Genomic DNA, 17,757 nt, shown 5'->3' with positions numbered 1-17,757 from the left:
TTCATATTCTGCTGCTTGGCTAAAAAACCAAAAAGCCCTCCTGTGCGCAGGATGTGGGCCACATGGAATTCGCTGGTCATTTCAGTCCAGTACCAACTTCTTCTTCTCTTCACTTTGTTTCCTCCAGTCAAAGTGTCCTGATTGTTTAACCTCACCTGTCTCCGTGCGCTCCCCTCACCCGTCTTGTGTGTCATCAGTCTTTTTCAGGGTGGGCCCGGTTCCAAGCTGGAAGTCTATTCCTCGCAGCACAGCGGCAGACACCTGCTGGAGATGGGCCCCGAGCCCCTCGGCAGCGGCCCCTCTGACGTTGCCGGCAGGTAATGAGCTCAACCCACCACTCCCCCCACAACACCTTTCACAACACTGTATTTAACCATCGTGTCAGTGTACCAGGATGCACCTGTGCCTGGGCTCAGTCTGGGCTGGTACAGCTCATTACGGCACGTGTAAACACATGCGCCAGCAGATTACCAACTCTGTCCAAACGAATGCTTTTAAAACGCCTCCAGGCCCCGGGCTAGTTGGCCGGCAGTTGTGCTTTGAGTAACAAGGTGGGAAATTGGGGTCAGACCTTGTTTGACATCCAGCTTTATATTGCTGGTAACAGTTTATTTTTCTAAAGGGTTATATGTTTTTCTTTCTTTTTTTAAAATGCACTAGAGGCCCCAGCAGTCTCATTTGTAAATTGCATAAATAACATTCTTGTTGGGTGCGTTACCTGCACCCCCATCTCCTGAAAACGATGTTTTGCAAGGTGGTCAGAACATCTGATGTCTGCATGGCATTGCTAGCCTGTGTAGTGTCAGATCTCTGCGTAGGGTATGTCACATGTTAATACAAACCATTCATCTGCGGTATCAGGTTCCCCGGCTGTGCAGTCAGGAAGGAACACATTAGCTTTTACAAAAGGGGTGACAGCACCAAATACAGCGGAGGAGGAGGAGGAGGAGGATGATGGGGGAGATATGCAACCTAATCTTGGGGTTCCACTGAACAGGAAGGTGTGGCTGTGTGTGTGTGTGTGTGTGTGTGTGTGTGTGTGTGTGTGTGTGAGGGAGAGAGAGAGAGAGAGAGAAAGAGAGAGAGAGGAGGTTAATATGGGCCCCTCAGTTAGAGTTATGAGAGTTATGATCAGCCCGCCGTGGTCTGACATGTTGTCTCGCAGAACCATTTCCAGGACGTTTAGAGAGGGGAACGCGAGGCGGAGGAGTCGATGTTTTGGTGCAGATCATGGAGGCCCTTGGGGGGGAGGGGGGGGATTACATCAATGGCAGACATTTTTCTTAACAAGCCCCCTGCAGGTGGGCACGGACTGTGGACAGTCTACATCAGCACCTCAAGCAGCATAATCATTCACTTGCAGAGAGGTGTAACAGTTGCAATTACAGTCAGGGTGATATCCGAGCAGAAATGTCATGTGATATGCTGCTACTAACCCATAATGTATTTAAACCCACCTTACGGTACCAACGGAGGCTTTTGATGGGTCGCTCTCCAAAGTCAGACAGAGCGGACCTGCTCAGTTCTCTGTCATGTGTTTATGATCACTCTGAGCAGTATTTATAGCAGCATGTGGACATACCACACACAACTTTGTACATTCAGTGTGTGATGCTGTGCCACAGCAGCACATGTCAAGTAAAAATAAAAGTCATTAGTATAATATGTCTATTGCAGTTAAATGCAATAGGCATATTACTGCCCACACTTTGAAGCTATGCTTGTTTCTTTATGGCACTATCCATTAGCAAATTCACTGTGGGTGTTGAATCTCTGTTTGAGGTCAAGCAGCCTTGCTGGGTTTTTACAAGTTTATTTGAAATTGTTACATTGATTTCAGATCCAAACATCCTTGTAAATGTAATGCCATTCTCTATGTGTAAGTCTCTATTGGCCTCTGTGCCCTTTTATGTTTTAGGTCGTACATCTGTCTGTACATATGTATGCAATGTGCTGAATGTGATATCACAGTAATGCCTGCAGGGCATTTTTTCAAATTTGGCACAAACCTTCACAAGGGTTAACTCAGAAGATTATTGTAATCAAAGGTCAAAGATGAAAATCATGTCACCTCACAAAACATATTTGTGACCAGAATTTAAAAATCCATACTCTAAACTATGACACAGATACACACACAACTCAGTAGCAGAAGTGAAGATAGTGACCATATTCTTTCAAGTTTACCTTAATGACAGAGGTTTATAACATGTTAACTCTAGTTGTTCTGTGTTTTAGCTCCGAGGACAAGGCCCTGATGGTGGTGAAGGATCCCATCTTCCTCAGACCCCCTCCCCCCTGCCAGCCTCCTGTTAACACAACCAAGTGCATAGAGTAAGCTATGAACTCTTTAATGTGTTTATGTGTTTCCTAGGTGTAGCCCCCCTCCTTTTTTTTTTTTTTTTACATAAGACCACAAATTCCACCCAGACTTGATGGTAATATATGAAAATGCGCTGTGTTAACTTTGAATGGCAGGTTGGCCCATGATTTGAGGGGCTGGGTCCACCGTCATGAAGTGCAGCAGACCAAATCCAGGCGCATGACTAACAGCAATCATAAGCCCACCAGGACCATTCTGGTAAGTCACAGCAGCGTTTATTGGGAAAACAGGATAACCTATCTAACAGTGCATGCAGAAAATATACACAATGCTCATGCTGGCATTAAAGCGTACAAACCAAACTTCTCTTGTATTTCTGGCCTTTACGTTTCAGTCTAAATTGGGGGGATTTTGGAAAAAAAAAAAACTTATCTTGCACCACTGATTCACCTCTACTCACACCTTCCCTTTTTCTGCCTCTCATTTCTCTCTATTGGGCTGAGTTTAATCCGGCAGCCCTGAGAAAGTAAACACAACACTTGGAGGGGAGCTGTAGGATTAGTGCCCCCTGCTCTTTTTTTCCATGATTTTTTCTTTCAACCTCTGTCACAGTAAGGCCAATCTGTCAAGAGCTGCTCAGTTAGTATACAGCCATTCTTTATATTACTATAAACTGAAAGGTAGATGTGTTAGTTCCTCACCTGTGTTTAGCTTCTTTTTTTAGCATCACACTTTTACTTTAAAAACATATCTTAGCATATGAATTTATACAAACCATGTGATTGACACATCAGTTTTAAGGGTTAGGGATTAGTTGTATTCCTGCTCATTTGAATGACTCTTCATACCCCAGTTTGGCCAGTTTTCACAAATAAAGTTGACGTAATGTGAACAGGGAATGTTAAATAAAAACCTTAATATTTGTGAACTACATGCAATGTAATAGGTTAAAAATTCAGAGCTAGATTGCGTGTGTGTGTGTGTGTTGTTTTGATATAATGATAGTCACTTGTAATGTTTTGAGTGGAGCCTGTGTTTATGTGTTATACAGTGTTGCCAACATCTTATCCTGTTCCCCTCCCTCTAATGGTTACTTGATGTGATTATAAAGAGATTATAGTTAATGCTCTCTCTTTTTCTCCTTACAGAAAACAGAGGAGAAAGACGCTGCTCAGATTTTACCTGTCCAATACACTGAAACCACTCAAGAAAAGTGAGTGAAATCCCGTTACAGTGCATTTTATGTCACATTCAAACACTCAAGTCATTTTTCAGTGCTTGTTTTTTCTTTAATGAACAGTTCTCATTTGTTTTTAAAGCTGCATTACAACAGGGTAGACCATACTGTAGATAAAGGAACCAACACAGTAATGACTACTTGTGTGGTAAACCACCTCTTGTGTGGCAAACTAAAACAGTGAGTTGAAACCTGAGTTGCAGACAGGCATGTTTATTGTTAGCAGTACAGGATTTGTGTTTTTGCCCATCCATTATGTCGAGCAACTGCAGACATAACAAACTGGTATGTTTCATTGTTTTAAAGTTGAACATGACATCAGCGGCTCTTTAAAATGGAACATTTCTGGTTTTATTTCCACATTTTTTGGAGCTTATCCTCTTGTGGTTTTAGAATTTATGATAAAGAGTTTTTTTTTCTTTCGTTTTTTTGTATGGATGACCCACATACATTGCTATAGACATTTGGCAGCCAGTGAGAACCTCTTCTGTTGGACTACTCTGTGTGGTTTAGATCAGACGGATGGAGTCATTTGTTTTTTATGGCCACCTACTGTTTTTTGTCCTAGTTGTTTCTTGCTCTGAAACATCCAGACCAACAAGATGATACCTCCCAAAAAAATCACATTAAACAATTGACCTCTTGTGTGGCCACCCGTTTGCCAGAATGAAATTGCAATTTATAGCATGACAGAGTTTTGCTTTTCATCCTCATATCTGTCATGTTTTCACTGTATACATCTGTTTAGAAGCGTTCATGCTGAGTCTGACCTCACCACAGCTTCTAGTTTCTAGTCTGTAGAAAGTGTTATGTCTGAATTGGAGTTTAATGGACAGAGATATAAAAAAAAAAATTATTCTTTTTTTTCATCGTTCTGCATACATCTCTGCAATCTTCTGTAATTCTTCATCTTTTCACAGGAACCCTGGCAGTGAGCTACAAGTGTACTACGCCCCTCATCACACCTATAGCAACTTCTTTGATGAGCTCAACCGTCGCGGCGACACCTTCTACGTAGTATCTTTCCGCAGAGTAAGTTTAAACCTCGTCAGGGGCGTGACACTGATTTGAGAAGAGAAAACAGTCGCTTGTCTCCACACTAAATCCAAGTGGTTGATTGATCACATGGAGCTATGTTAGAGGAGATTTCAGGGGAAGTTTTCACAGCTTAACACACTCATCATCACATTTCTCCATTTATCTCTGTCATGAGCTTTCCCTTTCCCCAAACCGACAATAAAATGTGTGTCATTAATTATGGTAAAAGTAACATATGAATCATATATCATTTGTAATAGGTCTTTTCCTCACCGGGGTAGGTTGATTTGAGAAGGAAGTAGGGGGAGGGGGAGGGGGTGAAATGCACATGCCCAAAGGGTGTAACGACCCCTTTTCCAGTCCAATGTGCAATCATCAAAACCACATTTTAGGTTTTTGGGGCATGACCATTTGTCACTGTTAATCTGTTGGGTCTTTATTCATTTTTCCACATTTGAAACCACAAATCTGTTTTAAATTCTCTCTCTTGATATAATTAATTCACATACAACTCATTCAAAAAGAGTTCTTTGATTAGTTTGGGCTTGTTTACGTTCTTCCAAAAAATATGTCTTTTTAGGAGCTCTCCTGCTTGCATCCTGTTGTTCTCTAATGCTAACCGAACGAAAAGAAAACAACTTTGCGAGGGGAAACCTTTCCCTTCCAGTCTTGTGTTTTTCATCATTGAATGAACTTGTTGCCGCATCTATTCCTTCTGAACTGTGCCAAAAAACACACATTTACTGCCAAAATGTATCCAGAAAGTATTAGCTGACAAACAGCCTCGTAAACCTGAGTTTCATGTTGCTGATAACACGTAAGATGTGTTTACTATTGAAAATGCCTTTGGTCATTGTTTAAAAGACTTGCATTACGTTTTATACCACATTTAGACTCTCTGGATACTCTGGGTGATGTTAAGCTTTTTAATCCTCAGGATTACTCAGTGGGGTGGGCGTTTTTCAAGCATGTGGTCAAAGATCAAGACCCCTTGTCACCAAGCAAGTGACAAAGGTCTTAGGTCTGAGTCGGCATGGTGACAGCAGGGACAATGGGAGCAATGGTGTACCCGATCCGAGGGCCTCTACAGGTCAAGTAGCTGTCCTTCAGTTTCTAGCAGCTTTGTGTTGTGGAGGAAAGTGAGTACAATAGTTTAACCAAAATAAAAGTAGTATTAAACGTTGTATTTAGTGAAGTGAGTGAAAAATATGAACCTTTGACACATAATTCAATAATCATAACACTCAAACTAAATGTTATTCTTACTGAAGCTGTTAACAAACAGAAAGGACAGCAAGCTTTATAATAATTTCCGATTAGGTTTAAAGCTGCAACTAATGATTATTTGTTACTAGGGATGCACTATTACTTTGTTTTGAAACCGATAACCGATAACTTTCTGCTTCCAAAGGCCGATACCAATAATCGATAACATACCTGGAGATAAGAAAGACTAGTGAGCAACAGTGGACCAAAGATATATCATGACAACAATATGATAAACAAAACCAAAAACAGTTTTGACTCCTTAAATGAAGATAATCTATTAGCAAACATTTGCTAAAACAAAACTATTTGAACATCTATTTAAATAAGGTGCATTAGTTATTGATATAAATATCTAGAACTGATGCAAATATTTTTTTAATATTTATACCGACGCCACTTGAACGCAGCATTCACTGCAGGCCATTCAGGTCTCATGTAGGAGTGGGAGCGCTTGATAAAAAAAACGACCCACACCACAGCGCTTACAAAAAAGTATACTGGGTATTAGCCTATATTTTATCTGGGCTATTCGTTATGATATTGGACTTATCGGAATTACGTCATAATTTCCTGATATCGGGTCAATAATTATCGTGCACCACCCCTATTTATGACTTTATCTACCAGTCTTTTTCTTAATTAACTAATAATTCCTAAGCCAAAGTTAATAGTCTTCTAACTACAGATTTACTGTGGCCAGACAACCCAAAGTTACTCAGTTTACACTTAAAATTGTCACAACTGAGAACACAACTGCAACCACACAATGTTTGTCATTTGTGCTTCAAGAAAATTACATGAAACTTATATTACTGTAACAAATTAATTTTCTTAAGTTGGTTGGATTATCAATTGTCCTGAGTTCTATGGAGACATATGAAGATATATTGATCTACATCGTTCTGTCTTTCTAATGCAAGCCATCTTTTTCTGGATGTAGATTTTTACAGTAAATAAGTGCCTAAGTGGACTTATCCTTACTTAAAACAGGAAAGAGTTAGAGTAATCACATGTATTACTGGGCATGACCAAAACATTTACAGTAAAACACACAGTGCATGTGAAGACTGTAGATTTTAGACTTGTTACTTAGTGATTTTTACAGACGTTCATTAACTTTATTTGCTTGTGTTTTGTTTCCTGGGTTTCAGGATGTGTGTGTGTGTCTGCACAAAATCAAATGTGCGTGTCTTTTCTTGTTCCAGTCAGTATATTATTACAAGACTGCCAAATCTCTGGATTAAATTTGGATTTTGTTTAGATTTTAAAGCCAGTTTCTGCCAATTTTGATTTGTGTCCCCTTAGGAGTTTCTTTTTAAATACATTTTTTATTAAAGTTCATCATGGTCTGTTTTGCACTGACCAGGAGTTGACGTTTGTCTCTGCAGGATGTTGCTCACTCAGGCATGGTCACGCTTAGGTCAAGGTTACTCTAAGCCCTCTGCAGATACATTACCACCTGTGGCTTTGTTTAAGTGTGAAATGAGGTGAGGTGATGGAAAACTGTGGAACTGCTCTCACTCTGCAGTCATTTTGTGGTCTTGCTTCACTTCTTGTGCTATTTTAGCACCTGTGGATTTATGTAAGTGTGCACTGAGGGGTGGTGGTGGTGGAAATACTGGTTTCTTTCACTGTGGCCTGTGTCCATTAAGGATCAAGGAAAATTCACCTGTTGTCATGGCAGCTACAGCTGTTACATTCGCCTGACAAGCTCATGTGTCTCCTGATGAGAAGTAATGCGGTCTGTGTTTTCCTACCCCCCACTTCTCTCCAGGCGCAGTCATGGCACCCTGTCCGCTACAAACAAGCTTGAAATATAGACTTATTTAATTTTAATAAAATAGAGCTGAAAAACGAAACAATGACTCAGTTTTGCACCAGTCTGTGGAAACAGCCGTAAGTGAATGAATGAGAATGTATCATTGAACTACTGGAAGATAAAAGTAATGACTACATGACTTTCCGTTGTTGTTGAGGCATATTTACCATTTTAACTCTGTTTTAATTCATTGTTAAACCACAGTGGAGCTTAAATACAAGTTTGATGTGAAACAGTTATTTATTTATTTATTAAATAAAGTATAGCCTAATGAATTTAGAAGCACATGTTTTTTTCTTCTTCTTAAATCGTGGTATCAAATAAGTATCGAAATTCGTGGAAATTTACTAGTATTGGTATCAGTATATAAGAAAGCTCCAGCCTCAATGGCGAGGCCGCAGGAATTGGCTGGGATATGTTCTTTTTCGTTATTATGGGGATTGATACCATTGATACCTGACATTGCCCTGGGCCAGTGGTTAGAATGGTGGGGCCAGTGATCTTCAAAATTTCCTTTATTGTCTACCCCTGACCCAGCCTTCGAAACGTGTACCACAGGTTTAACGTTCGTTGCAAAATGTCTCAATTAAAATCAGTAATAATAATGATAATGCAGAGAAAAATAACTTTTGGTAATAGTACCCGCAAGAATTTAAAACTACTTTCACCCCTGCGGCCAAGTGTGATAGAGTTAACCAGTTTGCAGATGTTCTCTTGGAAGTTTGAAAACCAAAAAACGCTCCATTCTTGTAGATGATGGAGACCAAACTTCACACCCAAAGAACAGTATCTTCTGGTGTCCCATCTCTTCTAAATCTCATTCAGTCCAAGCTGCAATTTAATCAGTCCTGTGAGTTCGTGCAGAAATGTCCTCATGCTGGGTTCATTAATTGGTCGTGGTAAAGTATATGGGCCTTTTAAGATGCTTTGTTTTTACTAGTTTTGTTCGCCTGTTGTGTTGCCTCGAAACGTGCAATTAATGCACTCCTTCATTTTCCGATACAGCAGGATTTCATTCACTGATCTTAGCCTTACCGTTTGTGTATGTGGGTCACATTAGTTTTCCTCTTCCTCCAAGAGGATGTGTCTCAGTAAAAGTTTTCCTCCCATGGTCTTATAAGTTGAAAAAAGCTATTTTTAATAGCGCCAGTAACTGAAGTACTTTGCTGGTAAATTCCATTTTGATCTCTGACTTGTAGGGGATTAACAAGTACAATAAGTGCTTCAAAATGGCTCAGGGTGAAGGCAGTGGAACTGGAGTGGTTCTAATTATTTTGGTGATGTGAGGAGGCATGAAAAAAGTGTTATGTGATGAGAGAGAGCTCAGACCTTTTGACCTTTCCAGATGACCCTTACAGCTTTGTTAAACTGTATTTGTGCATACACTGTCTTCACTAGGTGTGCTGTAAAGAGTTATAACTTCAACTCATAATCTTTGTCTATAACTTGCAGACAGACACAGCCAACCATTTAATTTGCTTCCAGATTAGTTGTATTTTCCTCTTGATGACCTTCTCCTGCTTCCTCTTAGGACCATCTTCTACTTCCTGCCACCAACCACAATAACAGAAGCCGACCCAAGATGTCTGTGGTGCTGCCAGCCATGAACATAAATGGTAAGTTCTGCAGCACAGACACAACAGTTGGGGAGTTTAGTCAGTCAACAAAGTGGAACAGATGAAAGGCAAGCGGGGAGCAGAGTCAGAAACACGTCTCCACACAAGAATGCATTACTTGTGGCCTAAGACACTTGTAAGGAAAAACCTTGAGGACCAAAATAGAAGCACTTTTGCTTTTTGAGCCTATTAAGGTGGTACTGATCCCTTTTCTTCTTTAATGGTGTTTAGATTTTTAGACTCCACCTTCCACGAACTGGAGGTAATGTTGCCTTTTTAACTTAAATTAAATTTACTTTGCCAAAAAGTTACTTTGACATCTGGCGCCTTGGTAGTGGATGATGTTTTCTCCTTCCCTCCCTCAGTAAGGCTTTGTGGTGTCTGTTATGTCCTTCATCCTCTTACTATATCTCTGCTTTATTTAGCAGTGCTGTAAAGTGTCTGCACAGCCACTGACTGAACCACACACAGAAAAACAAACATAAAAATGTGGTCATTTCCTGTTTTTCCTTAATTTTGGGGTTACAATAATGAAATTGAGGTTAAGACAGCAACTTGAATTCCGTTAGATGTGCTGCTATAAAAACGTGTGAAATATATATTTATTATAATTTTACAAAATAGAGTGTTTGTTGGAAAAAAATGCTCTCATGCTAGCCTGAAATCCATCCTCTAATCATCAGTTTTTATTTCCAAGGACAACCAATTCTATTAGTACAAAGCACATGAAAAACAAATCCAGACCTGCTGTTTAGTCCAAACTGTGCCACCTACAGGTGAGGAAAGTCATGGCTCGTGCAGCTGTCACACATCCACCACATGCAAGGATGACAGAAAATCTAAGCACTTTTGTTTTTGAGCAGACCAGACAGACCATTCTCTGTCATTGTTGCACACAACAGCTGCCTGCTGGTGATGAAGAAGTCAGATTACCTTCGAGTAAATACAGGACCCCATTTTAGATTGTAGAGCAGAGACATTGCTCATCTAGACTGGTGTGCTTCCTTTTAAAGAGCACTAGTGCTGTCCACAGCTAGTCAGTGTGGGTGGCAATCAGTGTTCCTTTGGGGGGGTTTAGACTGGCCCATTTGAAAAGCAATCACCCATTTATTTGACTGTCCGCCCTCAAAAACAAACCCAAACATTTTAACACCACCATAGACGAAGCTTGCCGCAGTATCTCAACACTTGATCAGCAAAAATCCGGGACCGCCATTGGCGCCTTTGATGCCAAAGTGTTTTCTATGAATCATCAAAGTTGTACACATGTTCTCGATTAGAATGAGCTCATCATAACTTGTCTCCATGGCCCCTCAGATCTGCACAGATTATCAATGCAGCATTTCAGAGTCAGGTCATCGGAGGTTACAGTGGAAAGAAAGACTTATATGTCCAAATACTGCAGTTAATTATCAGGTGGCTTCATTTTCACAATGCCTGCAGGACAGTGAACTCAAAGGAAACATATCCAAGAGGAACCGTTTATGTAGGGTGTGAGCAATTAGGAGAACAGCCAGTTGTTGTTGGCTATTTAACTGGCTTTTTTTTTTTTAATCAGAAATCCTCTTGTTCCTCTGATATTTCCCTTCTCCGCTTGGCAAAGCACCAGCAACAGATTTGATTAGTGTTTCAACCAACTCTGCAGTGGAGTGAGTCAGTGGAATATGAGCCTCTTACTCAGCATGGAAGACATGGCCATTGTGTAATAACTTCTTTTTTTCTGGGAGGTGGAGGGGTGTGTTAGAGATGAAGATTGATGAAGGTAAACATTGTTCTTGGTTGGTCTTGTCAGGGAGGAATGTTAAGGTCTGTGCCGGTCAGATGGCCCATTGAAACAGCAGCAAATAGTGAAATCCAAGACCTGCCCTTCAGCTAATTGTTGAAATGGCCAAACAAAGGTGGCATTCAGGGAGTGATATCAGGTCTGGAAAGAATCTCAAAGAAAGAGGTCTTCGATTTGCATGATCTGTCACTGATGCATACCATTTGCCACAATTTCAAAACATTTTCTTCTTTTGTGCTTTTTTTCTGCTCGTTTTATGCATTAGTGTGTTTGTGTCTAATATGCTGGCGAGATCATGTGGTGTCTTTTAGAGAGAAGCCTGACACCAGTTTTATATTAGCACACATGCAAAGGTTCAGTAGCTTATGTTTCAGATGCCACATCTTCTCCTCTGGATAGATCCTCATTGACCTGATGGAGAGGACTGGAGTTTAAAAAAAAAAAAAAAAAAGAAACACAAGCTGACAAAGGGTGACAAAGAGTGACAAAGGATGGTGGTGATTCTGTAGTAATGTGTCCCCCAGATGACAGCCTTCAAGTAGCATTTTAGATGTACTGTTGTCTTTGTTTGAAGCTGTGAAGTGATTAAATGCAAATGTGCTTATTCAGATGGATGAGACCCTCAGGAAAGCAGAAACATCGTCCTCTTTCTGGAGCATGAACGCTCAAGAGCGGAGGATAATTCTTTCCAGCTTCCTTCTCGCTGCACTCCTTTAGGAATGCCTTCCTTCTCCAGTCACTAAATGGTTTTCATCTGGAGGAGGTGAACAGACTTCTGCTAATCCGAAGTGATCACTTGGTCTGTCTCGGTCAATAATCGAACGTCGAAGATTGAGACTTTGATGTGAGCCGTCGTCTGTTTCTGTCTAGCTGCGTGTCCACGGTTCAGGGGTTCTGTTAAAGTTACTTGACCTTGACCTCCTTGATTCTCTCTGGAAAACATATCTGGCTGAGCGGTGGCTCCTTATAAGGGCCGAAGGGTGTGTTTATTTAATGATTCTCTGAGTTTGAAAGTAGCTCAATCAAGTGGAAGTGACATGTTTGGAGGAGAGGAATGTTTTGCAGATGACATCATTTACAGGTGGATCGACCGCCGGTCTGCAGTCTATTTGCGCTGCTCTGATATTGTGCATGTGCATGTGCAGTGCAGCTAACAGGCAGCTTTCACCGGGGGTTCAAGGTAGAGCTCCACACACCACTGAAGGAGCTGGGGATCAGATTTTCCTACTCCTCTAATCTAAACAGAAAATCCACACCAGTCCAGAGTGTGCACTCACCAATGCAAATGTTTAACCCCTTGCCATCCTTAAATACCCTAAATAAGATTTTCCTGCAGTAGCCTATGTCATTTTTCCCATTTTCAGGTTATGACCAGTTACCTCCAAAATGAATGGCATTCCCATCAACCTTAGCTGTGCTTCATGTTCTTTGCCAATACATAAATGTTAGTATGCTCACAGTCTTTGCTAAGATTGTGAATTTGTCAGTCTTTGATATGATGTAAATATTAGCATTAGCACTTAGCCCAAAGCTTTGATGTGCCTATGTACTCTTTTATTTGGGGCATTGACAGTGAGACTCTGGACTACGTTTTTAGTGGTTTCCTTGTGTGGTTGTTCATTGTAAAATATTCCACTCATTCATAATTCATATAAAAAAGTATCCTGTCATCTTGTAAATAAAAATGAGTATATTAGAGGAATTTTCCAAAGAAAAATGTTCAGGAAATTGGATGGATTAGTTGGGTTTGCAAACGTCTAAATCACCAATTGGCATCTTATTAGACCTCAGTGTATTTTTATTGAGCCAAATCATGTCTTGTACTTTTGTAATTATATTTGATGATGAACTGCTTCCTTTCTCATTTAAGGAGACTGAGACAAAAAAAAAAATCTTTCCTCGTGTGTCCTCACAGTCTGTGCCAGTCTGGCAGCCACCATCCTCCCTAGATGCGCTCTCAGATTTCCGTAGATGCATCTCTGCCAGACATCGGGCCTTTATCAGCACACACCAGCTCACTGTGTCGCTGAAACTTTCTGGAACTTCTCCAGATGGCACCAGTAAAAGGGGGGAAGGAGACCATGCAGAGCAGGACGGTAGATTTGGCAGCCTCTTCAAAGAGCTGCTGTTTGAAGTTGGGCCTCGTGGCTGTGTGTTTGTGTGCTTCCTCTTCCAGTGTTCAGACCTCTCAAGCAGTTAGCTGAAGAGAAGTTAGACAGTCTGGTAATTTGGTGAAAGATGGATGTAAACAGTGCGAGGGTCTTGGATAATAGTTGAATTGAGGCCCACAATTTACAATGTGCTTATTTTGTAATTTTGGTGCACTTCCAAATTATCTTGGAGTGCAGCAACCACTCTGATGTGTTATCTCACTGAGTTTCAGAACAAAGTTAATGTCAACCTGCAGTAATTGAGGTCCAGCATTCACTTCACAACATTGTGCCTGATTTGCAGATATAGCACCTTTTTATGCTCTTAAATTGGTCAAATATAGTTGTGAGTGTTTGATTGTTTTAATCATAGTAATTATGAGCTAAGAACAAGATGTGTGGGTTGTGTTGTTCTCTCAGCAAAAACTGCAAAGCCACACAGATTCTGCAAAATAGAATAAAGCTAACTATGAAGGGACTGGTAAACTCCACAAGGTGCTATCACCCTCCACACTGTTGCATCTTGTCTCACTTTTTATCATTACTATGGTATTTTAAAATATATTTTTAAAAGTACCTTAGTGATAAAGCAAAGTATTTCATAAATATACATTTAGTTTAACTTTTATTCAAAGACAAAGAATTTTGTTGTTTTGTGCATTTTTTTTTTTTTTGCACCAATACAAATGGCTAATGCTTTGCACTTCTTATATTAGTGGAATTATTAAAGTGGTGGGAATGTCAGACAGGCTTGTTTTGCAGTGAATAGAATCTGCACAGGGTGAACAGTGCAGCAATAGCCTTTCAACTGAGGAAGAAGTACATCTGTTGTGTTCTCATAAAGCCATACGGAGATACACAGGGAATAACTTTTCCAGCTCGTCTTCAGACAAAAGCCTGATTTAACGTCGACGTAGCGTGACAAAGAGTTAAATCTAAACCCAGAGGAGGATTTCCAGAGACGTCTGCTGAGACACTGAAGCCGTTTGAAAAGCTCCAGTTTCTATACAAAGATGCAAAGGAGGAAGCTGAGCCGTAGATGAAGTCATGCTCAGCATTACGTCCACCAGCCGTCTTAATGATATGAACACCGGTGGAATCTTCCTGGCTGCGGAAGGAGCCATTGTATAGTCTCTGTACAATCTGATAAACTCTCTCTGTCTACCATGGAAACACCGCGGAAAAGGCAGACGTAGCTGATGTCTTGCACAGGTGTCTCCGGAAAAAAAAAAAGTGCAGCTTTAAAACAACTTCCAGTGCTCTCAGGCATTTTTAAAGACGCCTACAGCTCCATATCTGGGTCATATAACGGTGCACTAAAACTGACTTAGGTGCGTTTGGCTTGTCTGTGCACCACATGGAGAATGTTGCTAATTCTGGGTTACTAAAGAAGCCACGAGTTTTCAAGTTGACAGCTAATGTAAATACATGAGGGAACCATCAGCATCCTGTTAATAGCTTTTCCTTTAAATGATTTGTCAAGAGTGTCCTCTATAAAGGATCTTCTTCCTCCAGGGCTGAGTAAAGTTAGGCTGTGGGAAACCGCAAACCACTGACCATGTAGTTGTCTCAAGGCCAGCATCTTTTCCCAAAGTCGAAGTTCCCAAGATAAAGCCAGAGTACGGTAATTGCTCATCTGTAGGTCAAACCACAGGATGACCTTGAAAACAAAGATGCATTTAATCTGTGACAACAATCTTTGTGTTCATCATCCATACACCATCTGCACTCTCCGGGGTTTCTTCAAACACAATAGTCTGACTCATCAACATCAATCTCTTACAGTTTTCACTTTTCTTCTGTGAGCCGAACAAGACGCCTGAATGGTCCTGACTCATCATCACTGATAGCTCTCTCTGTCTGTCTCTCTGTCTTTCTTTCCCTCCCACACTTTTGCCAGGCGTTCTTCTCTCTGATGTGGATGTCCTGCTCTTGTTTAGAGCTGTTTTGTTTATCTCCATGTAGGAGAACTCCAGCATGTGACTCACCTCTGGACTCCATCTGTAACCAAGTGTCCGCCTTTACTCACTGCCATTCTCTGTCCACCCTAAAACTGCCTCAAACAATACTCCTTTATACTCCCAAAATACTCTTATCACATCTCTCTACAGCGAGCACGGCCAAAAGAAACTTGCCAGTAATAATGATGATGTGGAATCGTGTTTGCCAAGTGCTGTTTTTGCTTTGCATTGAAGTTTGTGCCGTGCTGCAGATACTCAGTTGATGGAGCGTGTACAGAATGCAGATTAAACTGGAATACCTCCTTAATTTATACACTGATTGCCCCGTCAGTGAGTAATAACCCCTCTCCTCCTCTCCTGCCCGTACAGACAGCGTCATCAGAGGCAAAGAGTTTGAGGTGATGATGCAGATCGACTGTGAAGTAACAGACACCAGGATCCTCCACATCAGGTCTTCCACCATCCCACCTTTGCTCCGAGTCAACCGCACAGACACATTTTACCAGCACTCCGCGACCGACGGCCAGGCCGTGCCTCCTGTCGGCGTGTTAATGGGGTCGGCCTAAGATCACCATCAGCACCTGTGTTATTTCTAAGTCTTCAAAAGAACACATGAAGGCAAACACAGGATAACGTCTCAGCTTGGGCCGCTTTTATTTTTGGTTCATGAATTCTAAAGCAATTGTGCCTCCCTCTTACTTTATGTCCGTGAAGGTTCTCAGTCATCCAGGTCATCCTATTCTTGTGGAGTTGTAGTAAAAAAGCAAGGACCTCTTACTTTATGTTTAGACGTGAATTGATGTGCTCTGTAGAAATCCTTAGGCGTTATACAGAGGTCGCTCGAAGCTTGTCAGCACCCGTCAGCCACGTTCTGCGTCAGGGCTGATATCCGGAGGTAGTCTGTGATAGGGTCCGAGCAGACGTATGCTCCTTGTGTGGCAAAACTGACTTCTCCCTGTGACCCCAGACGCCACACATAAGGGTAATTGCTTCACGGCAGGGGGCAGATCATTGAACCCTGAGTCACCCCGTCATAACACAAATACTTTTACCCCATAGCGGCTCTCCTCAAGCCTGCTCTTTTATTCCCTATTATTTTCTGGGCAGAGCTATGAAAACAAATTGCTTTAAACCCAAGATTTACTACTTCAAACCTCAGTTAAATACAGACAAAATACATTAGTGTTATCAATGTTTAGAATGACAACAATTTCTGTGTTTGTACCTTAGCTCAAAAATGGAAGTGCTATAATTGTTTCTCATTCTCAGTTTGTCTTTTTTGACTAATTCTTTTATTAGTGAAACAGTAAGAGATGCCAAGTTAATTACATGAGACATTCAGTAAACTCAGGAAGTCAGGTGATCTGTGAAAGCTAACAGGCTACACGCTATGTTTTGGGTTGGTTTCCACTAGGTCCTCTCTTTTTTTCTATTTTTTGGGTCTTTGCACTTTGCTTCACTTATGAACAGGTTTCTGTACATATTTATTTCTTTTACAGCTATGGAAATTTGTGTGATGTGGTGCAATTTGCTCATTTCTACTACTTCTGCCACAATTTATTGATTTTTATTATTTTCTTCTGATTATATTTGGTGGGTTTTTATTCCAATTAACCACAGAAAACTAAAAAAAACATATCGTTGGTAGAACATAACATGTCGTAAGTGTCAGTGGGTGAACTTGTAAAATTTTTATTTTGAAAGAATCTCAAATAAGAAATGTCCAGAAAACCACTAGTGAAAAACCGTTTGAGTCCTGAATTTGCCCTCCAAGGGTTGAATTGTACTTTTATTTGGTGCACTGAACCAGTTATTAGGATTGCAAACGACTGGAAATTCTTACTTTAATAGGTAGATTTTAGCAAACATTTGCACTATAAATGCAGAATCTGGGAAGTTCTGGCTTTAAATGCCTTATTTTTATGTGTCTCTAAACCTATTTTGATTTGGGGTAAAATTAATATAAAAAAAAGAAATTATACATCATCAGAATTACTAACTTTTTCCTTGTAACTGGTCACTTATTGTACATGTGGATAAACTTCTCTATTTTTGCTGTCTATGTGAACAGATGGTTATGTTTTAACGCAACACATGCCCATAAAACATTCAGAAAAAAAAAACTTGTATTGTTTGAACCCAGGCTTTCTGTGTGTGTAACCTTTTCCCCATTTGGTTTTAGAGATATATTTCATTCTCCACATCGTGTTCACTGCATCCAACTGTAGCTGGGACAAGACAAGAGTACAATTAAAAACTTGTGAGGTTTTTTTGTATTTGTGTTCTGTTATATGCATAAACCAAAATAAACACTGGATTTTCTCTAACTGTGCATCCTTTTGGCTTTTGGGAGAAATCCTATGATTGCATTTTTGTATTTTTTGTTCAGCAAGTACAATAGATGAACTGTTCCTATGTATTTTTTTCCACTGCTGCTCAATTGCAACAGTAAATTACAGGTTTTTACACTCCTGTCTTTTTTCCTGCCTGGTTTCCCTGAGTCTATCCTCAGTCTTCCAGTTGGATTAACACTCACAAGCTATAATTAAAGCCACTTTAAC

General features: G+C 40.5%; 1 protein-coding gene across 1 annotated transcript in view; it reads left to right on the top strand.

Moving 5' to 3' along the window:
* atf6 (activating transcription factor 6) overlaps nucleotides 1-17,523 on the top strand; it is a 32,248-nt gene extending 14,725 nt beyond the window's left edge. Inside the window, exons 10-16 of the mRNA XM_083970014.1 lie at nucleotides 198-317; nucleotides 2,239-2,334; nucleotides 2,479-2,581; nucleotides 3,472-3,536; nucleotides 4,481-4,592; nucleotides 9,218-9,302; nucleotides 15,566-17,523. Coding sequence (XP_083826140.1) covers nucleotides 198-317; nucleotides 2,239-2,334; nucleotides 2,479-2,581; nucleotides 3,472-3,536; nucleotides 4,481-4,592; nucleotides 9,218-9,302; nucleotides 15,566-15,762 — 778 coding nt within the window. The 3' untranslated portion in view covers nucleotides 15,763-17,523. The remainder of the gene's footprint in view (nucleotides 1-197; nucleotides 318-2,238; nucleotides 2,335-2,478; nucleotides 2,582-3,471; nucleotides 3,537-4,480; nucleotides 4,593-9,217; nucleotides 9,303-15,565) is intronic.
* Nucleotides 17,524-17,757: the final 234 nt, after the last annotated feature.

This window comes from Trachurus trachurus (assembly GCF_905171665.1).
Source record: "Trachurus trachurus genome assembly, chromosome: 4".
Lineage (NCBI taxonomy): Eukaryota > Metazoa > Chordata > Actinopteri > Carangiformes > Carangidae > Trachurus > Trachurus trachurus.
The sequence above is the reverse complement of the archived record's forward strand: the minus strand, read 5'-3'. Positions and strand labels throughout refer to the sequence as shown.